At 30.7% G+C, this 22,582-nt stretch overlaps 5 protein-coding genes across 8 annotated transcripts in view; 3 read left to right on the top strand and 2 right to left on the bottom strand.

Annotated features, from left to right (window-relative positions):
* The window catches only part of LOC105427520 (uncharacterized), a 30,167-nt gene extending 7,900 nt beyond the window's left edge, over window positions 1–22,267 (bottom strand). For both annotated transcript variants that reach the window (XM_089081549.1, XM_089081548.1), the window contains exon 1: window positions 22,034–22,267. The gene's annotated coding sequence lies outside the window, so the exon portion shown is untranslated. The remainder of the gene's footprint in view (window positions 1–22,033) is intronic.
* LOC105427490 (uncharacterized) lies at window positions 741–7,877 on the top strand. The gene is made up of 8 exons (XM_011639243.3): window positions 741–1,571; window positions 2,018–2,578; window positions 2,690–3,277; window positions 3,463–3,775; window positions 4,949–5,285; window positions 6,328–6,442; window positions 6,632–6,789; window positions 7,162–7,877. The coding sequence occupies exons 1-8, from the start codon at window positions 1,392–1,394 to the stop codon at window positions 7,223–7,225; spliced, it is 2,316 nt and encodes a 771-aa protein (XP_011637545.2). The 5' UTR covers window positions 741–1,391; the 3' UTR covers window positions 7,226–7,877.
* LOC105427489 (E3 ubiquitin-protein ligase LRSAM1) lies at window positions 10,459–16,572 on the top strand. 2 transcript variants are annotated; one of them, XM_089081550.1, is made up of 13 exons: window positions 10,459–10,655; window positions 11,068–11,310; window positions 11,596–12,009; window positions 12,405–12,434; window positions 13,033–13,134; window positions 13,193–13,301; window positions 13,427–13,588; window positions 13,648–13,747; window positions 13,868–14,111; window positions 14,379–14,504; window positions 14,652–14,846; window positions 15,046–15,246; window positions 15,316–16,572. In XM_089081550.1, exons 1-13 carry the CDS (start codon window positions 10,575–10,577, stop codon window positions 15,439–15,441), a joined length of 2,133 nt encoding a protein of 710 aa, XP_088937676.1. In that variant the 5' UTR covers window positions 10,459–10,574; the 3' UTR covers window positions 15,442–16,572. The 2 variants fall into 2 exon arrangements, with proteins under 2 accessions (XP_088937676.1, XP_088937677.1); XM_089081551.1 differs by lacking the exon at window positions 12,405–12,434 and having other exon boundaries at window positions 10,460–10,655.
* Window positions 16,121–17,989, bottom strand: Chrac-14 (DNA polymerase epsilon subunit 3 Chrac-14). 2 transcript variants are annotated; one of them, XM_089081571.1, is made up of 3 exons: window positions 17,851–17,989; window positions 17,666–17,784; window positions 16,121–17,363 (listed from the first exon to the last, which is right to left on the bottom strand). In XM_089081571.1, the coding sequence occupies exon 3, from the start codon at window positions 17,361–17,363 to the stop codon at window positions 16,971–16,973; it is 393 nt and encodes a 130-aa protein (XP_088937697.1). In that variant the 5' UTR covers window positions 17,666–17,784; window positions 17,851–17,989; the 3' UTR covers window positions 16,121–16,970. The 2 variants fall into 2 exon arrangements, with proteins under 2 accessions (XP_088937697.1, XP_011637543.1); XM_011639241.3 differs by having other exon boundaries at window positions 17,666–17,922.
* LOC105427487 (gamma-soluble NSF attachment protein) lies at window positions 18,144–21,715 on the top strand. Its single transcript, XM_011639240.3, has 8 exons — window positions 18,144–18,411; window positions 18,711–18,778; window positions 19,037–19,121; window positions 19,426–19,443; window positions 19,518–19,725; window positions 19,948–20,196; window positions 20,373–20,624; window positions 20,710–21,715. Exons 1-8 carry the CDS (start codon window positions 18,362–18,364, stop codon window positions 20,824–20,826), a joined length of 1,047 nt encoding a protein of 348 aa, XP_011637542.1. The 5' UTR covers window positions 18,144–18,361; the 3' UTR covers window positions 20,827–21,715.
* Window positions 22,268–22,582: the final 315 nt, after the last annotated feature.

Consider the following 22,582-nt stretch of genomic DNA (forward strand, 5'->3'; position numbering starts at 1 on the left):
CTAATTTCTCGTCCCTGAATTACAAACTCGAGTTCGAGTCGCTAGTCAGCTTAGAAGTAGCACTAACTACTGCCACTCTTAAGCGATACCGACGTTTCGATGCCTTGAATATATCTATCTATTATAAAAGTCTGACCTACTAAATTTATACGAGCATTTTATTAGATTTGAAAGAGAGTGAAGAAATGGCGCAATAAAGAAAAGAGATTAAAACTTATTAATAAAAAAAATTTTTCTCGCCAAAAAAGAAATTACAGAAAAATCTTCTAAATATATTCTTAAGCAAACATATTATTATTTAATAATATAACAACTTTTAAAATGTATGCTCTAACAAAAAATAATATTAAATAATAATAAATAGTTTTCTATTTTCTCGAGATAACTTTCTGAAGTATAAGTTAAAAACTATTGCAGAGAGAAAGATCTATTTTAATTAGAAGAATAGAAGATAGTTAAGTACTAAACTTTTAAAATATTTTTTTCTATTTTTGACGACAATAACATCAAATGCGAAAATATAAAAAAAAAAAGCAAATACAAATGTTGTAATTAGTTAAAGTTATTCTTTTCTTTTCAAAAAAACAAACTTATTTTTTTAAAGATTTGAAAATATTAATTTTTTTTTATATAGTAATAGAATGATTTTCATTAATGTATAATAATAATAATAATAATAATAATAATAATAATAATAATAATAATAATAATAATAATAAGAAACTCAAATAGAAAGGATTGATTTAAAATTAGATAATAATAAAAACTTCTTCCATGATATGTGTCTAATCAAAACGAACAATTCCTATATATTTTCGCGCACGATAAAAAAGAAGAATATTTCAGATGTACAGATCGAGGGAAATATCCTATATATGTATTGATATCGCGATGTTACATCACCATGGCCTCGAGGGCAACATATATCAAGCTAGCGAGGAGTTCGACTACCCTAGCAGTGCTGACAGTGATCGTAATGACGGAGGTTAATGGTACCAGTACAACCGTAGTATTCGTGTGTTGGCTTCCGTTCAAGGCAGAGAAAGGGAAAGAAAGAGAAAGCGAGAGGAGAAGAGCCGGTACACCTGGGCCGGTACGCCCGACGAGAGGGTTAGTGAAGCGGGCTTGGACTTAGTATACAACGAAGATTGGGGGAGGGCAACGATTGAGGGTAGTCAGTCGGCGCCCAGCCGTGGCGTCGACAACATTCTTCGGTGGATTCTTCGCTTGAGGATTGAAAATTTGAAGAAACCTAAATATTATATTCATCAGAAAGATCTTTTCTCCTTCCTTGATCTGTGTTGTCACCAAGGGATTGTTTTCGTCAATTAGCTTAACTGGAGGAAGAGATTCTGGATATACATTGATAATGCAAAGACGATTATTCGGTAATGTCTAATGGAAGAAGAGCAACGCGACCAATCAGGCAGCTGTCACTGCAGCAGCCTGTACCGCGTCGACAGCACATCAGACGGCAGAGATCAGCGGAGGATGATTGCAGCAAGTCGTTACAGATCTACGCGAATCCAATTGCGCGTGACAGATTAGTGAATACAACGGAAAAGCCCAAGGTGCGGTAGTTGAGAAATCTTATCTCCTCAACCGCTATAATGCCACTTTTACATCATCTTCTTCTTTTAGACGTGTAGAACTTATACTTTTACATGGTTTTCTAAATCTAAAAATTTGGCCAGATTTAAAAATAATTTTATTAGACTATCTACTAATGTTATTATGTAGAACGCTCGAGCATGATGATGAAAAATGTAAAACTTGCTTATATTCTAGCGATCAATTTGAACGTCTTTTATAATTATTTTGATGATCCAACAAAAATTATTTTCAAATCCGACCAAATTTTAGATACTCAAACAAAACTGTTCTCTCCATGTATCTTTCAATAGTTGAAAAACCATTTTATATATTAATCATCATACATTTAATATATGTAACGTACGTCTTAAATAAATACATTTGTGTTATATAATTGTAATTTATCATCGTGTAATCGTGACAGTTGCGAGTTGCCTGGGGCGATGATCATCGCGATGGTTTGGCCCAGGTGGAGGTGGTGGCCCGGCAGATTCCGAGTCGATCTAGACCGACCACAGGTCGATCCAACAGGACTTATGCCACCTCGGAAAAAGCGTCGATCCTTTACTCGCGACAGGAGCTCGCCGAGAGGCTGCGACTCGCGTGGAAGCATCGCGAGCAGAACAAAGCGAACATTGACATCTTCCTGGCACATGGCGTGGCAATGGAGGAACGCTGCGATTCACAGCTTTCGATATCTACCCCACCGACCCCTCTCCCTCGAAAAGAGTTCGTTTCCGTCCAGGATGTGGGAAAAGACTCACAGAATCTGACAGTGCCTAGTAATCTGGAAGATGAAGAAAGGAACCGAGAGAAGGAACCATGTAATATTGATAACAACGATAATAAAGTTGATAATAACGAAGACGAAGAATTATGTGAGAAAAAATTGGAGATTGCGTCTCGCGTGATGGAAGATGATTTGTTGACGAAAGAGAGTGAGACTGCAACGGAAAGCATAGAAAATGAAAGAAGAAATAACGAAGTATGCATCTAGATAAGTAATTACACTCTATTCAAAAATACAAAATTTATCCAATGTTAACCTTCATATAAAAATAATAATCGATTCGAGCATATTACTGATTCTTTTTAGAGATCGACAGACTCGCACGACAAGTTGGATATCGAGGAGGAGGAAGAGAAGAAAAAGAAAAAACATATAAATATTGATTGCACGAGTCTTCATATCCCAATGACCGATCAGTCGCAATCGTCAACCGTTTTCTCGTCGCTGAAGCCGGAAAACGCTGGTCCAACAAAGAACAATGACGATTTCTCGTTGGCGAGGCAAAAGCGCGCGAGTTTTCACAGCGGTACCAATCGCGCCTTTCTCGTACCGATGATAGAAAAGTCTTCGAAAGGACTGGAAACGAAGGACAAAATCGCACCTGTGAAATCAGTTGAAATCAGATGCGCATCGGCCGATAAAACCACGATGAGATCGCCGATCGACAAAAATATCGCTCTCACGAGAAGCTCGCCCACGGCGAGCCTAGAAAAAGCGAAGAGGACGAATTCCGCGCCGCCACAGAGGCGAAATTTGACATCCGCGACTCGTCTGCAGGTGAACATCGTGATCGACACGCCTGGTCTCACCGAGGCGGCGGATAAATCGATCGTTTGCGAAAAAATACAGGATGGAAAAGATGTCATGGAAAAGTATGAGGAAGGTGTGGCGAAGGTAAGTGATTATCCGTGCTTTTCTCCGAAGTCCAAGAGATCCCCGAGGGGATTCCCTATCGCTTTGTAAAAATCAAAGCTCGTTTAGAAATAAATTTAGAAATAAACTCGATAAAAATGGAAAAAGGACTAAAATAGAAGATAAGATAAAAAGGAAGATAAGAATTCGCGCAAACTCTTCTCTAGATATCGCGAGAGCGATCAATAAAATCGGCGTCCCTGAAGAGAAGATCGAAGAGCGCGAAGAAACGTTACGTCACCTCGGGCCCAGGCAAGGACGAAGATCGCGGACGAGGGAAGGCTTTTATGGATCCCAAAACGAGCGACGTGATCACCATGGTATCGCTAGTCAGCTCGGCTGACAGCGATAGCGATGTAGAGAATTCGCCAGGTGACGATAAGCTTATCAACGAACTGCGTAATAAGCTGCCCACAACGTCTATTATCAAGACGTCTATTAATCCCAATCCCGGCACAACGAGAAAACCCATCAAATCAGGTATAAAATGAGCGCTTACAATTTCAAAGATAATTTAAAATCTTCCATATAATTTATACATTTATTCAATAAAAATATAATAAAAAAATTTTAAGATTTTAAGATTGATTTGTTTTAAGATTCTTCTGAAAATTTCTCGTTTCTTGAAATCTACGCCACTGTTAATCGCATTAATGAAATAATTTTTATGTTTGTCGCTTGTTGTAAATTATTTATGTAAGTAAGTATTATTTATGTTGTAAGTATTTATTTAGATGCGATCGTCTTGATAATGTTCGATAATGTATACACATGCGGCAACGAGTAGGAGAAGAGGCGTAGAACTATAATTGAACTGACTAATTAAGAGAGACACGAGACACGCGAGCTACACATAGTCGGAATAATTCTGTCTGTACAACACGCGTTCACTTTGCGATCAGTAAAATTTCGTAATCGTAACTTCGCTATTCATAATGATTCTAATTGCTTAATTATTTTTATATTAATTCGTTTCTGCTTTACATTAACATTCCTGTACAGCTTCAATTCAAATAATTTACCATTATTTTTAAAAATGGTTTAAAACTATCAAAAATTCTATAAAATTTTTTGTTACACAGTGAGAAGAAAGAAAAAAGAAAGAATATAAAAATAAATTCTCATAATTTACATATTAAACATCTCAGAAGATAACAAAACAAAATATACATATAATTCGTTACAAATACTACTACATAGCTAATCTTCAAAATAAATTTCTTTAAAAGTAAAATACATAGATATAAAAATAGATTCTATTTCGCATCTTTTATCATGTTATTTTTTTCATGTCAGAATCAATTGTACCAGTCGATTAATAATGGACCATCTTGCAGTGGTCGTGCAGTTTTGGCGGCGCATCACGGAGACATCATGATTGATCAATTGTCGAATAATAGGCTTATACGATCAAGTTTAGGCTTTTTACAATTGCACAGTCGATGCCGTTTATCGAGTAACTCGATTCTACGACCAGCAATTGAGCTCCAAATAATATCATCCGTTATCGATTTATTTTCGCGACAGACCGAATTATCTGTATTTAATTATCTCTTATTTTGACCTTTGACGTCTGGAAATCAGAGGAAGTTATTGATTAAGAATTTTAATTTGCGAAACAATGACTAAATCTTGAACTAAATTGTTGGACAGTTTCCTTTCAGAGAGACTCATTCGATCAGGAGCCAGTAAAAGAAGAAAAGCGAATCATCAACAACATTCAACTTCCTCGTTTCGGCCACACCATTAATGTCACTCATGGAAACGATAATGAGAATTTGGCACAGCAGGATGGCAGAACTATCGATAATGTGATCTCAATTCCGACGCTGGCCATCGATCCCGTGCCAATTCCACAGGATGCCGAAACTACCGTGCCGGAGACACCATTGACTGATCGCGAGAAGAGATGCTTGGCAGTGCCGATTGGTGATCTGCACGACAAGAAACGGAAGTTGTTACGAACGCGCAGCACACCAAATCGTCCGATGTGAGGGAGACTTTTTTAATCTAAATACAATAAAATTTTTTATATTATAATTAATGATTGCATTAACAGTATTCTGAATACCAAAATGACAACGTTCATCTCGCTTCATTTCATTGATTGCAATTTACTTAATAATTTGGATAATGAACATTTTATTACTTTAGGAGTTATCCCATAAAAATGAAAGCATTAGTAAAATTGTAAAAATAACGAAAGCTAAAGGAGAGAAAGAAAATAAATAGCCGTGCGGAGAGCCTGCTAAATAAAGTCTGTCGATTTGCATAGCCGAGCTATCATGGTATCATAACTTAATCTATGTATAAGGTGGAGAAAGAGAAGGGATAAAAAGTTCGATTGGCCGACGATTTATGATATTGACGTGGAAAAAATAAAGTGGGGCAATGTAACAATGTGCTCGGGAAGGAAGAGAGAGGAGGAGAGAAAGAAGGAGGAAAAAGAAATTGGTTGGTAACGGGCTGGTACGGCCGTGAATGTTTGCATCCCGCGGATGGTACGTCCTTCGATTGGTGCCTTCGTCAAACTTCGATCATCATATGTTCGATGTTCATCCGCGACGCATGATGCATCGTTTAGTTCAAGAAAAGCTAAATCTAGAATTAAACTTTGCAATTTTATGTGATTCAAAAACTCTCTCTTCTCTCCCTTTATTCCTCTAGACAATTCCGCATTGTCGAAATATTCTCATATTTTTGAAATACACACGAAGAAATTATTTTACTTATTTTGATTATTATCGTTAGGTAATATGAGAGACTTAAAAAGTATTCTTTGAAAATTTATTTTACAATTTTATATATTTAATATCATATAAATGATTGGAAATCAATACTATAATATTAAGAGCGAACTGCTCGCATATGTTTTAAATTAAAAATATATTCATTATTTAATTAAAAATATATTCATGGTTTAAGCTTGCGCTTTACAATTTTTTTTTGTGATTTTATAACCGTGTACAAGTGTACGAAAAAAGGAAAGGCAAAAAGTAAAAGAAAGAAAATATGTTTTCATATGTTCACAGAGTAGCGGAACGAACGAATAATGCTCCAGTAGAAGTAAAGGAACAGAGAATGCCTCTCGTGATGCCGAGAATCGATCTCGTCCCGATTTCACCGATTGATACACCGCTTTCGAAAGTAAAAAAATTACACTGAATTATAAGATTAAAGCAAATTTTGCAATACAATATGTATTAAAGAAATATTTTATATTATATTTTACAATAATAATAATAATATTATTACTGTTATTATTACTATTACGATTAGTATTATTATAATGCCATTTTTTGCAATTTTTAATTTGATATACTTTTGTAAATACAGGTCGAATTTCCTAAAGAGATGTTGCCGGAGAAAGAAACACCATCGGAGGTAATGCCGTCGGAGCCACATTTTCAAACGACCAAGGAAAAAGAATGTTGGCATCTTTACAGACGAATGTGCGATAAGGGTGTATGCGTGTCCTTTGATACTGTTCTAAGGTAATGGATAATTATAGATCAAATCGAAAATTCAAACTTAAGTTAATTATGAATTTAAAAATTCATAATAGTCTTAATTAATTAAGATAACTAATTTTAGAAAAATAATTCAAAAAATATTAGCAAGTGATTAGCAATATAAAGAGATGTAGTACGTTCATTAAAATTAAAAAGTACAATTTTTCATATAACATGTGCATAGCATTGTTATTAAAATAGTTTATCTCAGAATAATTAAAAACTGTAGAAGAAATTTTGCTAATATAGAAAATAAATCTTTTTTCTCCTAGCAAAACAGAATGTGATTTATTTATATTTGATATTTGCAATCTATACATATACATGGATAATTGGAAAAATATTTTTTTTCAGAGGGATGCTAACACCGACGGAATATCGATTGCGACAGAAAGAATGTTCGCAAGATTTGCGATAAAATTTACGAAAATATTAAATGTTGTTTTGTTATCATATTTAGATACATTTTTAATGAAACAATTACTCTTATTTTTTCTAAAATCGATCGATTATCCAGAAACAGTAAATAACAAAACGTAATTAATATATACAATTTATATATGTAATTTATTAATTATGTAATTAATAAATTACACGTATTTATTACGTATGATATAATTTATATATGCGATTAATTATTAATTATTTATATTTATTTTATAATTTATATATATAGAATAAAATATTAAATATCACAATTAAATTGAGACAATTAAATTGTTAATATTATTATTAAGGCTGAATGTATGCTTTGATGATGATCATGATGATGATGATGATGATGATAATAATAATAATAACAACAACAACAACAACAACAACAATAACAACAACAATACTTAAGTGCACACGATAAGAAATAGGCACAAACCGAATTACTTGAAATTAGATGGTTCCTATTAACATTAAATAAAGTCCTACTGCCTTTCTCTGAATCCTTTTATATTCCTAAATTGTTTTTGAAATATTTTTTAGTCATTTCCGATATAATATTCAATAAATACCGGAATACTTTTTAGCATTTAGATATATATTTCATAAAAAGAAATTATCTGTTCTTTTAATTGTACAGTATTATATATTTTGCATCAAGAATAAAACAGAAATACACTTATAGTTAAAATGAGAAGAAAAAAAAGAGATAAAAAGTGCAGTTAAAAAGAACAGATGCTTTTTATCATTCTTTTGTAATTTGTAGATATTTTTCTTTGTATATGTAAATGTATATGTATGTACATTCATGTATTCATATATTCAAATATATACAATATATTCATATATTCAACTACAATCATTACATTAATATATACACACATATATATATATATATATATATATATATATGTGTGTAAATATTAAATTTGTTAATGATACTTACTAGAAGCGAATTTAAATTTTTCTCTCTTTTTTTCGTTATCTTTCTTTCTTCCGTACAAATTGGATTTCAAAGAAGATCGTAAAATACCTATTTTAAATAAAAAATCACAAGACTTATCGAAACGAGTATTATTCTTTATTCAAACGAATTTGAATCATGATATGTTCTTACAAATTCGAAAAGTAAACGGTGTAGAAGAGGAAACGCGATCACGCTCGATCATTGAAAATGCAAGACACGTATGCGTCCGTCAAATTAGGCTTGTGAAATTAAGTCTATGAAGTTACATTCGTGAAGTTAGATCTATATAGTTACACTCGTGAAGCTAAGCCCGTAAAGTTAATAGGTTGTCTGTTTTTTTATAGCTGAACTGGTACACTTGTGTGTACTTAAAATGAGATAGTTGTATGTTTGAAGTTTGATGAAAGTGAGAAAAAAGATTTTAGTGCAGTTCAGTTCAATGATAAAGATAGATATGTCTAAAAATATATTATATTTGCTGCACTTAAAATAAATATATAATTAGATATTGGCAAAGAAGATAAATGATAAAAGCAGAAAGGAAGTTATGAGTGACTATGCCGGCCTTTATCTTAAAAACATTAACGTCCTCTTTTTCCTCACACATTAATGCTAATTATAGCAGAACATATATATAATTATATAGCCACTAGTATAACTATTTCATTTATCATACGACATGAAATGATAGCCTGCGATAACTCAATGCGACGTTACAAGAAACGATAACGGCTGTGTTGAATGGCTGCATTCAGCAGAAAAAGCTATGCATACAATTTATACATTCAGATTAGTGAGAAACTAAGAACAAAAATCAATTATATTAAAGATTTTTACAACAGTTACAAAGCTGCTTTTGAACGTTCTATTGAACGTAGTCATTGAATGCTAATTTTATAAATAAAATCAAACGCTGTGCATTATTAACAATAAATGACGTGTATTACGTGATTAAGAAATATTTGTCAATAACAATTATGGGCGATACGAGACCTTGGCTCTAATATTTGTTCTTGTGACAACAACACAGTGTTGTATTTCTGAAATATTTTCGTCACGCAATCATTCATCCTCGAGTGAAAAAATCGTGACACATACCCCGTCGTGATATTAGAGAAAGAAAGAGATAAATGTCGTGACAATATGCTAAATGCTATTGATTTTTCCAATTATCTAATATTTTAAGTTTTTTAAATTGCTGAAATATGCCTTACACATTTCAGAATCAAATCTTAGAAATATAATATTCAAACATTTATTCTGAGTCATCTTACAGGCAAAAGTATATAGTATTATCGATTGATTTATGTATTATCGATTATCAGCATATCTTTTTTAACTATCAATATGAATATTTGAATAATTAGCTTATATTATAGTAGACTTAACTTATAGTTTAAGATTATATAGATGCTTTGTAAATGTTGAAATAAATAGGTAATTCATCAAATTAATTCAAGTACATACATAGAGACTTTGAATATAAGCAATTGTATTGATAAAATAAGAATATCGTTGCTATTCATTCCTTTTCTTAACGGACTATCGTATGACGAGGTAGCGGTATAGTTGTAAGATCTTACAATTTAGATAAGTTTAGTTCATAAGAAATTGATCGTTAATTCTCTTTGTAATATTCTGAATTTTAACAGGTTTTAAATAGAAAAAATTAATATATAATATAATTATATATTAATTATATTATATATTAATTTTTTACAATATAATTAATATATAATATAAAAATTAATAATAATTAATAATTAGATATTTATAACATTATTATAAAGATTTTAAAGTTAGATAAGCTATCACAAATATTTCTCCCTCTTCTATTTTCTTATTGCTTTAAATATATTGTATAAAAATTTAACGGATGTAAAATTATTTAAAAGATTGTATATGTATATCTTTATGTATTGAATTTTATTTTGTATAAAATATATATCTTTCTTTTAATCTTAAAATCTTTCTAACAATAAATAAACAAGTATAAAATTGACGCATATTGATGCAAGATTGTATTCTTTTATAATTGTTATCTGCATAATTATCAAAGTTAATCAAGTCCACTTGATAACAACAAAAATACAGCTTTAAATATAAACCAAATATCATTTGAAAATCAATCATTTATTTTAGAAACATCGTGTATCGATAGAGATATTTGAAAGAAAGATGCTCTCTTATCTGGTGGAAAGGCAAGTGCAGCAAAGTGTAAAAAGTGTGGTTTAAAGGGACAGATACATTGACAGCTGATTGACAGCTGGACGAGCCTCATCGGTGGGGGGGATCTGACGCTTCGGTGTTTATCACATGTCGATTGCGCGAGATGAGATCCTCGTCCGTCTCTTTGTCATGACAACGGATGCGAGTAAGGATGTCGAAGAAGTACAGGAGCAAGACTAACATCGACTACAAGGCGCGGCTCGAGTACAAGCTGTACCTGGTGCGTATTCTGCGAGTTGAGGTTATGGTCATAATCCACACCGATTCAATAATTATTGATTAGCATCACACAGTGTCAGTTTACATCTGAATCTTTTATTGTTTCTATATATGTTAATAATACCATTATTATATGTATAAATAATAAAATGTTAGATAATGTAAAGTTACATTTAGGCCGAATTAGGTTAGAACAATAATGAAAATTATCGATAATTATGACAGTGACTAATTATCATTGTAAATAAATTAAATAATGTCTTATTTAACATAATCGTCTTCATGTAAAGAAACAGTATAAATATAGATAAATGTAATATATAATAGGTAATAAATAGATAATAAATTATCAATTTGATGAGAAATAATAAGTGTTGTATGATTGCAATTGTATTATTTATTTTGTATAATAGGCCAGGGAAAATCCGGAGCCGGTGTTCGACGTGTCGGAATGTGCCTTGAAGAACGTGCCGTCGGGTATCTATTCGCTTTGCAAGGTGTTCCGGAAAAGGATCTTGCTAATGTACGATAACAAGCTGAGCTCACTCTCGGGTGGAGGTGCCTTAAATGATTTGTCGTTGTTGACTGTCTTAGACATTCATGAAAACGAGTTTACCGCGTTACCCTCCGACATTATGTGTCTCTCTTCCCTCAAGGTGAGGTTTATTAGAATGACCAGAGTTCGTTTATCTATTTTATATACATCACTGTTCCAGAAGATAAAATGTATAAAGGAAAAGATAAAAAACTATAGAATTTCCTTGGCAATACAAAATCCTAATGTGTCATTAAATAGAGAAAAAACACAAAGAAATAAAATATTTGGAAAAATTAATTTAATAAAACAAAGATGCTAATTCGGTTTTTTGTTAAAATCATTAATATTTGTTACATACACAGAAATAATATTAAGATATCATGGTTCATTTTGTTTTTTTCAGGAGCTTTATTTGCAAGACAACAACATTCGCAAACTGCCCAACGAAATAGTATATTTGAATAAGTTAACAATTTTGAATGTTTCAAGAAACAACCTGAAACAGCTACCTGATGGTATTGGACAACTGCAGCAACTTAATATTTTTGACATTAGTCATAATAAATCGCTGCAAAAGTTGCCGAAATCTCTAGGCTATGCTCAACAATTGGCAAATCTAAATATTGATGGATTAAATCTGTCATATCCACCTCAGGACATTTTAGACGGCGGCACAATAGTGATTGTCGCATTTTTGGCGAACGAAAGTGGCATCGAGTACTCGCCGGAAGATTCGATATCGGAGACTGATATTTCAAGAGATATGAGTTCAGAAGACATGCAGACGGTATACCATAATAAGAGTAACGACGTGCAGGTATTGTAATGTACTGCATGAATGTAGTTATAAGGTTTTGTTAATTACATTATCGTCACTAAATATACATATTGTCAAATTGATCAAAAGTCATAAAGGATTATTGAACTTATTATTAATTTATTATAACTTTATTCTAAAAACAATATGTTAACAATATGTTAATATGCACATATCTTATAAAAATTATTTTTGTATGCTGTATCTGTATTTTCCCTCTCTCTCTCTCTCTCTCTCTCTCTCTCTCTCTCTCTCTCTCTCTTTCTCTTTCTCTCTGCTTTTTTTACACAAATTTTTATAAAATTGATCAATTTTGCGAGCATCTATGATTCACGCATAGCACGATGTGCTTTCGATGTTTACGCATATTCATGATTTCTTTTTTTCTTTTTTAGGCAACGTTACAGAAGCTAGACAAAATGAAGGCATGTTGGACGCTTCTTTGATTTTCATATGCTTCCCACTTTTCATCCATTTAATTTTTGATTATTATTAACAAATTGATTTGGAAGGTGCTTAATGCAATAACAATTTAATTTATGAAAAATAATCAAAACACTTGGGTAGAAAGTCATTGCCATGTAATTTTTTTATATATAAGAATGTCAAATTTTGTTCATTTTTTTTTTATTTGTTGAATCACTATTACACTAAGTGCTTTATTTATATTCGTTACTTGTATTCGATAAATATTAATTATGCGACTAAAATGCTTCAAAACACTAATATTTTTAATTTATTTTATTTTTATCTTTAACATTTTTTTGAATATTTTGTGCATATTTTTTTCTATGATTTGTGTTTAACCTACTTATCTTTTTATTTTATGTGGATAATAAGTTATTTTTTATGTGGACAATAAAAAATTATTACAAATTTATAAATGCATATAAATTTTAGTATATTAGATAAAAATAACCATAAAATTTGTTTTTTATTCGTGTGTGAATAATATATAGAAAGATGAACAATTTTTTTATTAGTTCAATATTGTTCCGTCATAGCAAAATTTATTTTCAATAGGAACATCGGCAAAATGCCTTATTGGAGGTGGAGAAAAATATAAAACAACAGCAAGAATACGAGATGGAAGTGCAATCTATGCTCAAGGCTCACAGGAAGAAGGTGAATTAAGTGTATACAAAACTCTAAATATCTTAAATATGACATTATTGTATTTTAGCTTTTGGAAGATCTAGCATTACAACAGATACAATTGGAACAAGAACTTGAGAAAGTGCAGCAAGAAAGGGACACAAATAGAGCACGTTTGCTCTCATACATTTATAATGGTATAATTTTCTTTCTAATCTGAAAAATTTCATATAAAAATATATTTAACAAACATAAAGGAATAGAGACTAGATATAAATATATATATATATATATATATATATATAATTTTTTTGTCTTTTAGCGGAGAAAGAAGCTGATAATGTAATCAAAGAATTTCTAAGAAACAGTGAGGAAGAAAGGCAAAGTCAAGCTGAACTAGTGGAGCGAGAAAAGCAGGAAGAAATGCAACTATTAAGTTCTTGTCATTCGGAACAGTTCATGCTACGTACGAAGGATACTCTAGGTAAGAATTGAGGATAAAGAAAGCAAAGTCGAAGTTATCCATACAAACTTGTTTTGCAGTTGCAATGGAAAAATTATTGGAAGAGGAAATGTGCAAGGCAAGAAAATTGGAAGAACATACCAAATATAGAGATTATACCACACAATCTCTGCTCACGCTGTCAGTAACAATCATAAATTTGCTTTTTTTATGTTTGTTTATCATGAATATATATAATCTATATTACGTGACTATTATATAAAAAGAATCAAGAAGAATAAAATCAAGATTCGAATTCAGGGAGGTGAGGAACAACGATCATTTGGCACAGATAGTGCATGATCAAGAGAAGAGCAGGCAAGATCTTATCGATAGCTTACGACAAGACGAAGTTCTGCAAAAAGCAGCAGTTGCCGCGTTGTTGGAACGCAGCGATGCACGTTCCTGGAGTATTGTTCAACAAGTGAATCTGGTACAGTCGCAATTGGTTGCACTTACTAACATCGAACTAGAGAAGAGGAAATTGGAAATCAACCAACAGCTTGTAAGTACAATTTCTCTCTCTCTCTCTCTCTCTCTCTCTCTCTCTCTCTCTCCTATCATTAAATGAAAATTTAAAAAATATTTTGAGATTGTAGCTTATAGAATTATATAAATGATAGTAAAAATCGCTAGATTTTTTTAATTCTTGGAAATTAAATATATTTACCAAATTCTTCTTAAATGTTAAAAATGTTATATCCTTAAATATAATAAAATATAGATACATATGGATATACATATTATTTCTAAAATTTATACATATTTTTAGAATGAAATCGCTGATAGACGCGTGGCTTTAACTGCTATTCTAATAGATTTATTGGAACAGCAAAAAAATAGGAGAGACCAACTACTGGAGACAATCAATACAATAGAACAACAGAGATGCATTTCTGTAATTATATCTTTCGTTTTTCTTTAAATTTTCTTTAATTTTGCACTCTTTTTGTAAAATAAATAAATGTTAAGAATATAAATTTTTAATGAAAAAACAAAATATATAGCAAAATAATGAAACAAAATGATAAAAACATATTGACAGAATGCAAGACGTGGTAGCTTGTTTTGGCTGATGCAATATCAATCTCTTATGGAAGCTCGACCACAGGGATTACTAGAAATGTTGGAACCTATGTTAGTTCGGCATGTAGCGATAGCAGGAGCTTTGCATTGCCTTCCATTCTTGGCCACATTGCCATCTTTGTTACCAGACATCAGTGATGAACAGTTAAAAAATGTATACAAGTATTTTCGTTATCAAATTTTGATCTAAAATAATATAAATTTTAAATTTGAGTAAATTTAAGTCTGAGAAAAATTTATGGTAATTAGATTGTCTATTTACAAACAATAAATATTAATAGACAAAAGATGTGTAAATTTTAATTACTGAAACTATAAATATATTAGTTATAATGTCACTTTTCATTTGGCAGATTGGCATAAGTTGCGAAAACGATCGCGCTGCCATAATGTTGGCGGTAGAGAATTATCTGGCAGAAATGAAATTGAATGAATCCAGATCACCAGTAACAGCTTCCGCACCTCCCGAAGAAGAAGCATCAACTAGCGATCAAAACTATAGTTCTATTCAGAATGTCAATATGATCGAATGTGTGATCTGTCTCGATTTGCAAGTAAGTATAATTTTATACACTACTAATGAAATTATTTTGTTTCTAATATTTCTTGTCCTTCTTTTGCAGTGTGAAGTAATTTTTCTACCTTGTGGACATTTTTGTTGTTGTTCCACTTGTGCGGATAAAGTTCCTGCAGAATGTCCGATGTGTAGGAGTTCAATAGAACGCAGAGTTCGAGTTATGCAGCCTTAAATTCGCGAAATTCTGTTTTTTTGGCTTTTTCGCGAATAACACTTGATGCTTCTCAAAGGTGTCAGAACGCGCTATTTTTCCTGGTCTGTGATTACTCAACAAACTTCCATAATAGTGGAAAGTATAACGCACACAAGTTATATTTACCGCTGATACTCGTAACTATCGACGAAAAAATATACGTCTATATATAGTGACATACAAAATTGTTCAAATACATTTGATCAATTTCGTGAATAACTAGGTTTTTTACTATTAAATCTAACCGTTTTTCATTAGGAATTCTTTCATCAGTTCGATATCGATATAGTAGTAGTAAAATAGTAAACAGCATTCCATGAATACAGTAATTTAATTTTTTCATATACACTCTGATTATTTAAACAATAACAAATCAATTATTCTCTAGAGATATATTCTTAATTTAATCAAAAATTTCGTTCGTGTCTTTTCTTATTTTTTTTTTATTAATATTACTAAAAGTGAAAAAAAGACAAACAAATATTTTGATCCATTTAATATATCAAAAGATATATTAAAGACATATTAGAAATCAAAAGACATATTAGAATACAGAGAATATATTTATCGCATAAATTTTTAAGTTTTATCATTATAAATCTACATTATACATCATGTGATACTGGAATGCTGGAATAAGAAAACTGCAAATATGAAGTTAAATTATTTAAAAGTAGTTTTAATCACACATAATAAATATATATAAACATAAATATAATATATATGAAATATGATACGCAATCGGTTTTAAATAAAGTTCAAATTATAATTAGTGATACCAAAGAGAAATTAAAATGAAATGCTGAAATATTCAGAGGAAACTTAGAAAAAATTGGATATATTTTAATCTTAATATCTATATGCTATACAAAATATAACTGTTGTAAATCAATTGCGAACATATCTTCATAGATTGAGATAAAATACATGAAAATGTATAGGCAAAAAATATATCTGAAATATAAAATCTATTGGTAATTAAATGCAAAAAATGGGAAAAAATTAATAAAAGTTTTTATAAAAGATAATTTTTATAATAAAATTTTGATAATCATTTCTACACAATTTGAATTTTACTGTTTTGTGTGAATATTAGCACTGTCACTTAATCGTAAAAAAGACTCCTATTAAATATTAATAAATTTTATTAATATAATAAAACTCTCATTTTTATGCAAGTTAATCTATTCTCTAACTTTTAAATAAATGATCCGAGTCTCTTCTTTTCTGTGTGAGAAATGCATGCCAAATTATTTATAATGCTATAAATATTTTAAAAATTATTAAGAAATAATACCGTTTTAAAAATATATTCTATGTAAATTATTACATAAATGCAAATGCAAATAAAAATTAATCTTTTTTTAAATTTGTCTTCTGAATGCATGTTTTTTTTATTATTATTCATATTCCTGAGCACTTCATTTCCATTATAAATATTTTAAATTATTATTATAGGTAAACTATATTTATATTTACTTAACACAATATGTTGACACACTAAATTTTTAAAAATCTACAGCTTCTCTTGCCACTTCTTCATCTTCACCATTTACATCATCATCATCCTTTTTTTGTTGTTTTTTTTTTGATGTTGCATCTTTCTTCTCTTTTTGAGCCTTTCTAAAGTTCTCTAGAGATTCTTGTAACGGATCAATGAACTGATCAAACTCGATGTCTACCATCGCTTGCATCACATCCTGTCCACTGATAGTCTTGCGGTTGCCTTTCTTGGCTACTATATTGGCAGATGATGTGAGATAAAGTATGAAAATAGACGCAGCTTTCGCCACTGCTATTCTGGCATCTTTTCCAACCGTCACTCCGTCTGGTAAAGCTTCCTTGATAATTCTGGTCACTACTGCGTTGGGTAGGTTTAAATCTTCTAATCGTTCAGCCATCTAATTATCATTTACATTTTTATTTTTATATATAAAGAATTTTTATATTTTTATAAATAAAAAGTATATATAAAGTATTAGATCCCTATAATACTTGTGAGATGCATTACAAAGATAAATTTAAAACATAATTAACAATCTTCCCTAAATAATAAAAATTTAAATCATTAAATTTATCTTATAGGTTATTTTTTATGTAAGCAAAATAATTTGTTGAAGTACATAGATTGTAAAGATCAAATCATAAGATAATGCAAAAATTATAAGAAATAACAAAAATTGTAAAAAAAAAAAATTATTACCTTCTGAAAACGTACTAAAAGTACTTATAAGTCTCAAACGAATTGAGGTTAGGTCTTTCCCGCCAGTTAGTTTATGACGATAATCGCACTTGCACAAGAAACAAATTTCCTCGCTGTATCTAAACGCGGCGGAAATCAGTAACAAGATTAAATCTCATAAAATCAGACGTAAATTTATGACATACCGACGAACTACAGCAATTAACATTTTTATCAAGAGCGAACGTTCGAAATTCAAACAAATAAAAACAAGCCGTGAATCGAGGGAATCAAGATGGTGTAAAATGGTTACGGGCTATTTCAACGAAGCAAACTCTTTATTGTTTATAATAACTGAAGCTGATTGGTTAAGTCTAGGGGATTAAATCTTGTAGAACAATGACGTTTTACAGCTATCGGTGCAATCCAAATGGCTGTCAAACGCGACGGAGTAGCAAGGCGAATTAGGTTAGGTTAGTTAAGTTAGGTTAGCTTGAGTCACCGAACCGCTGTCGATAATCGCTGGTACGCTTCGCAATCTGAAGAACGTCGTTTGGATGAACGGCAAACATAAAGATTAGTTTCGGCGTCTGTATGCGGATACGGTTTCTTGGCGAGAGATAAGCAATTTTCGGGACTGAGGTGCAATTCTGGACATCAAACTGACAGTTCTGTCGCCGTCGACAAAAAGAAAACGAAGACACCATTCGAAGGAAAATGTCAAAGATCGAAGAAGCGAACGAGCATATACGCCAGGCTGAAAAAGCGTATGCACTTTTCTTCACTTTTTTTCTCTCCCAGATATTTTCATCTCGCTTTTCTTTTGATATTTTTTCGGATTGGATGTTCAAGATGTTCCTCTTGTTAGATTTTATATTATTAATGTAAATTTAGTATAATGATTCATTAATGATTAACAAGATGAATCCATTGCAAATTGATTTTACACCCATTCCGTTTTATCACGATTTCATATATGATCCAAAATTGTATATTGTTAATGTTATATTTGAATATAATCTTTGTTTTTCTTTTTTTGAATATAATCTTTGTTTTTCTTTTTTAGTTTGAAACCTACTTTCTTAAAGTGGCGACCTGATTATGAGGTAGCGGCTGACGAATATTCACATGCTGGTAAGAAAGTGTAATTGCAATTAAAAAATAATAGAATAAAAATTAGAAAATCAGATATTTTTTATCAGATTTGGAAAAAAATAATTGATGCACAAATATATTAAGTATAATATTCATTTATATTCAATCTTTAAAATATGAAATTATATAAGAAAATTAAATAAAAAATTAATTATTTGAAAATATATATAATAAAGAAATTAACTATTTAAAACTTTGCATGGATTTTATAATTAAATTGTACATTTTTATTTTTAGCAACATGCTTTCGAGTAGCCAAGTCATATGTACAATGTAAAGATTGCTTAGTGAAAGCAGCTGACTGCTACAAACAAACCAAAGCGTATCCTTTGATATAACAGAAAAATTAAAAATGATAATTTCTAATTTTTTATTGAGATGTTGTGCAAATATATACATACGTATATATATATATATATATATATATATAATTTTTAGATTCATAAAAAAGATTTAATTATTACATATTTTCGTTTTATTGTTATTTTAATGAATTATTTCAATGAAGATGCGAATAAATTTTCTATCATATATACTTATTTAATTAATTAATTAAAGTTCTTGTTGAACCATAATAATTTCACGTTTTATATATTTTCTTTAATTCTGCAATTAACGCGAAATAGATGGTTTCATGCGGCAAAGTATGTATCACATGTATATATAGATTTTTATCATACGATATATTACAATATTATAAAAATGTATCATTTTTCAGGAGTGTTGAGCAAGCTCTGCTTATCTCTAAGGAAATGGGGGATCTGACTGAGGTATCAAAGCTAGCTCACAGGGCGTGTAGTCTTTTTCAGCAGCATGGTTCTCCCGAATCAGGAGTACACTCTCTCGACAAGGCAGCTAAAATGTTGGAAGCTACACAGCCTCAGCAAGCTCTGGAGCTGTACAGACGCGCAGCTGATATAATTACGGTAAGTCCTGTCATTTTGTTACCAATAAAAATAAAAATTATAGAAGACAACTCTATGAAGAAAAAAAAAAGATTGTATGAGATTCAATTATACAGATATATAAGAACTCAGAAAACTTTAAGAGTTTTAAGAACTTTGAAAATGTTATGAATCAAATAATTATAAATAATTATATATAAAAAATCTAAAATTATAAAGATCTGAAAGAAAATATATCTGCAGGGTGAGGATAATCCGCGACACGCAGCGGAATACATGAGCAAAATCGCGAGATTATTGGTGAAGCTGCAAATGTATGATGAAGCGGCAGATGCGATACGTCGCGAGATTGGGATGTATCAGGATGTCAAGCTTTGGCAATCAGTTGGAAAACTCACTGTGGCATTAGTTTTGGTACAATTAGCACGAGGTGATCAAGTTGCGGCCGAGAAAGCTTTCAAAGAATGGGGAAACTTCTGCGAAGCTCCCGAAGTATGTGAAAAAAATAATCAACTTTCACAACAGCAAAATAAAAATAAAAAGAAAAATATTAATAAAATTTGATTAATATTTCTTTAGAAAATATTTCATAATCGGAAAGTTGATGATTCCTTGATGTTAAGACATGGAAAAATTCATATTAATTAGTAACTTTCTAATGTTTGCAGGTCCAAACATTGGAGATGCTGCTGCAAGCATATGATAATGAGGATGCGGATGCAGCTCGCGCAGCCCTTAACAGTCCCTTTATCAAGCACATGGATGTAGAATATTCCAAGTTAGCGCGAGGTTTGCCTTTACCGCAACAGGAATATGCTATTCCACCTGCTGGAATAAGAGCCAATGCTGCGGAATCTTATGTTTCTCCCAATGCGTCCAAAGTCGCCGGACAGGCTACTGTTGAAGCAGAAGTTAATCACGTGAGTCTCATCGCGTTTTATTATTATTTCAGCAATGTATATTTTATTTAGATATATAACAATTGGTTGCGTATTGATTTTCTAGACAAAAAATGAAATTAGCGAAACTAATCAATCAACAGAAAAGAAGTCAGAAGTTGCATCGCCGCCGCCGACACAAAAACAAGAGGAAGAGGATGACTATGAGGGAGGCCTATGCTAATCGTCTTTACATGTACAAAAAAAAATCTTTTATTGCTTATAAATTGTTAATTACATAACGCTTGCATGTATATTGAGCGTTTCATCGAAAGCACATCGTTCGCTTCGAGAAAGTTTATCTTTCAGCTAACTCTTAAAGGAAATTTAACACCCAGAATTATACATTAGAATTATACATGAAAGGGGATAACAATCTTTCTTTTTTATATTTAATATTTTTATTAATTTCAAAATGTTAGTTTATAATTTATATATTTAGTAATCTTTTTTTTCTATAGAATTTTTGTAAGTTCCAAGAGACTTAATATATAAACAATTATAAAATGTTATATATGGAGAAAATATATTTTTGCGGAAAAGACTTCAGTGTGCTGCAGGGATGGAACGCTTAATTATTTTCTTTGATTGTGATAGTATATAAAAACATTTTAAATCCATCCTTTATAGATCATATTTAAAATCCTTTTCTTTTTCATATTATCACAATCAAAGGAAATAAATTGTTTAATAGTTTAATTTTCCGATAGGATATCCTGTATATAGTGACGTCACAAACATGAATAGGACGTCTGTTTTATTTTTATTTTTACATGTACGTGTATATATTTATATATATCCCTCCCTCAGCAATCTTCAAATATTCCGATATATTTAATTAATCAGCTAATATTGTATACTTTAATTGAATGATAAGACATTCCTTAACAAAAGCAGAAATATATTTAATATTTAATTTTACAGCACTATCTTCTAGCGAGATCATTATACTGAACTGTTATAATTATGAGAGTTTAAGAGAAAAAAAACCACAAATATTATATCCCAAAACATTAATGTTTTACTTGCAACCTGCAAAATATGTCTAATAAAAGAAATCCTTTGAAAATCAACTTTTGTAAAAGTTAATTATATCGAGTTTCTTTTTGTAATTTGAAATAGATATTTTCAACTTATTCTTTAAGTTATATATAATAATTTTGATACTGTATTTCAATATTATCTTTATAAACTTTCTTTTATTCTTTTCAAAATAAATTTGTTATACATAACCTTTAAATAGGTTATGTTTATGCGCGCGTCTGTTTCTTTCTTAATTCTTTTATTAGTTCTCAGTTTGTTTCAAAGTGAAATAAATAATTAGAAAAACTGAAAGATGTATGGAAAGCACAGTTAAAGAATAAACCATAAATATTGTAAGGAATACTTACCTATTCCTGGAGATAGCTGGATAAGATGCTGGATTTACGCAAAGATACTCATAAACCTGTATGGAAATCGTTTTGGAATGATAGTGAATTCTTTGGAAAATTCACGAAACCACAGAAAATCGAATCACGATAGAAATAATAAATTTAAACTCACGAAATTTTTGACACAAATTTAAACTAGAACGAAAGGCGCGGGAATTCATAAACGCAACTGTAAAATGGTATTTATAATAGGTGAAGTAAGCATTAAGTCGCAAGAAATTTACCAATCACAATCGGAGAATATTTGACTATGATTTATTACCAATTTCTTATAGTTTATTTCATCTATCGTCAGCACTTATAAGCAAGTATATCCATAATATGAAAGTTGAATATATATCTTTGAAAGTTTCCCATAAAAATGCTCAAACAAAAAGTTATATGATAAGTTATTAACTAAGAAAATCATAGAGCTTTTGAAAATACATTATAATCAATCATGTGTCATTGATATTTTTCGTCAATTGCTCTTATTTAAATTTCAATTATTCATGTAAATAATACTTA

Source organism: Pogonomyrmex barbatus, unplaced genomic scaffold (assembly GCF_055798465.1).
Source record: "Pogonomyrmex barbatus isolate J1 unplaced genomic scaffold, ASM5579846v1 scaffold5, whole genome shotgun sequence".
NCBI classification, from domain to species: Eukaryota; Metazoa; Arthropoda; class Insecta; order Hymenoptera; family Formicidae; genus Pogonomyrmex; species Pogonomyrmex barbatus.

What these genes read in the sequence shown, in the direction of transcription:
- LOC105427490 (XM_011639243.3), top strand. Translation starts at nt 1,392, where the DNA reads ATGTCTAATGGAAGAAGAGCAACGCGACCAATCAGGCAGCTGTCACTG. An exon ending in AGCACACCAAATCGTCCGAT is followed by an intron (nt 5,286 to 6,327) that starts GTGAGGGAGACT and finishes ATATGTTCACAG; the next exon opens with AGTAGCGGAACGAACGAATA. An exon ending in TTGATACACCGCTTTCGAAA is followed by an intron (nt 6,443 to 6,631) that starts GTAAAAAAATTA and finishes TTGTAAATACAG; the next exon opens with GTCGAATTTCCTAAAGAGAT.
- LOC105427489 (XM_089081550.1), top strand. Translation starts at nt 10,575, where the DNA reads ATGCGAGTAAGGATGTCGAAGAAGTACAGGAGCAAGACTAACATCGAC. An exon ending in TGTGTCTCTCTTCCCTCAAG is followed by an intron (nt 11,311 to 11,595) that starts GTGAGGTTTATT and finishes TGTTTTTTTCAG; the next exon opens with GAGCTTTATTTGCAAGACAA. An exon ending in ATAAGAGTAACGACGTGCAG is followed by an intron (nt 12,010 to 12,404) that starts GTATTGTAATGT and finishes TTTCTTTTTTAG; the next exon opens with GCAACGTTACAGAAGCTAGA.
- Chrac-14 (XM_089081571.1), bottom strand. Translation starts at nt 17,363, where the DNA reads ATGGCTGAACGATTAGAAGATTTAAACCTACCCAACGCAGTAGTGACC.
- LOC105427487 (XM_011639240.3), top strand. Translation starts at nt 18,362, where the DNA reads ATGTCAAAGATCGAAGAAGCGAACGAGCATATACGCCAGGCTGAAAAA. An exon ending in TGACGAATATTCACATGCTG is followed by an intron (nt 18,779 to 19,036) that starts GTAAGAAAGTGT and finishes TTTTATTTTTAG; the next exon opens with CAACATGCTTTCGAGTAGCC. An exon ending in ACTTCTGCGAAGCTCCCGAA is followed by an intron (nt 20,197 to 20,372) that starts GTATGTGAAAAA and finishes TAATGTTTGCAG; the next exon opens with GTCCAAACATTGGAGATGCT.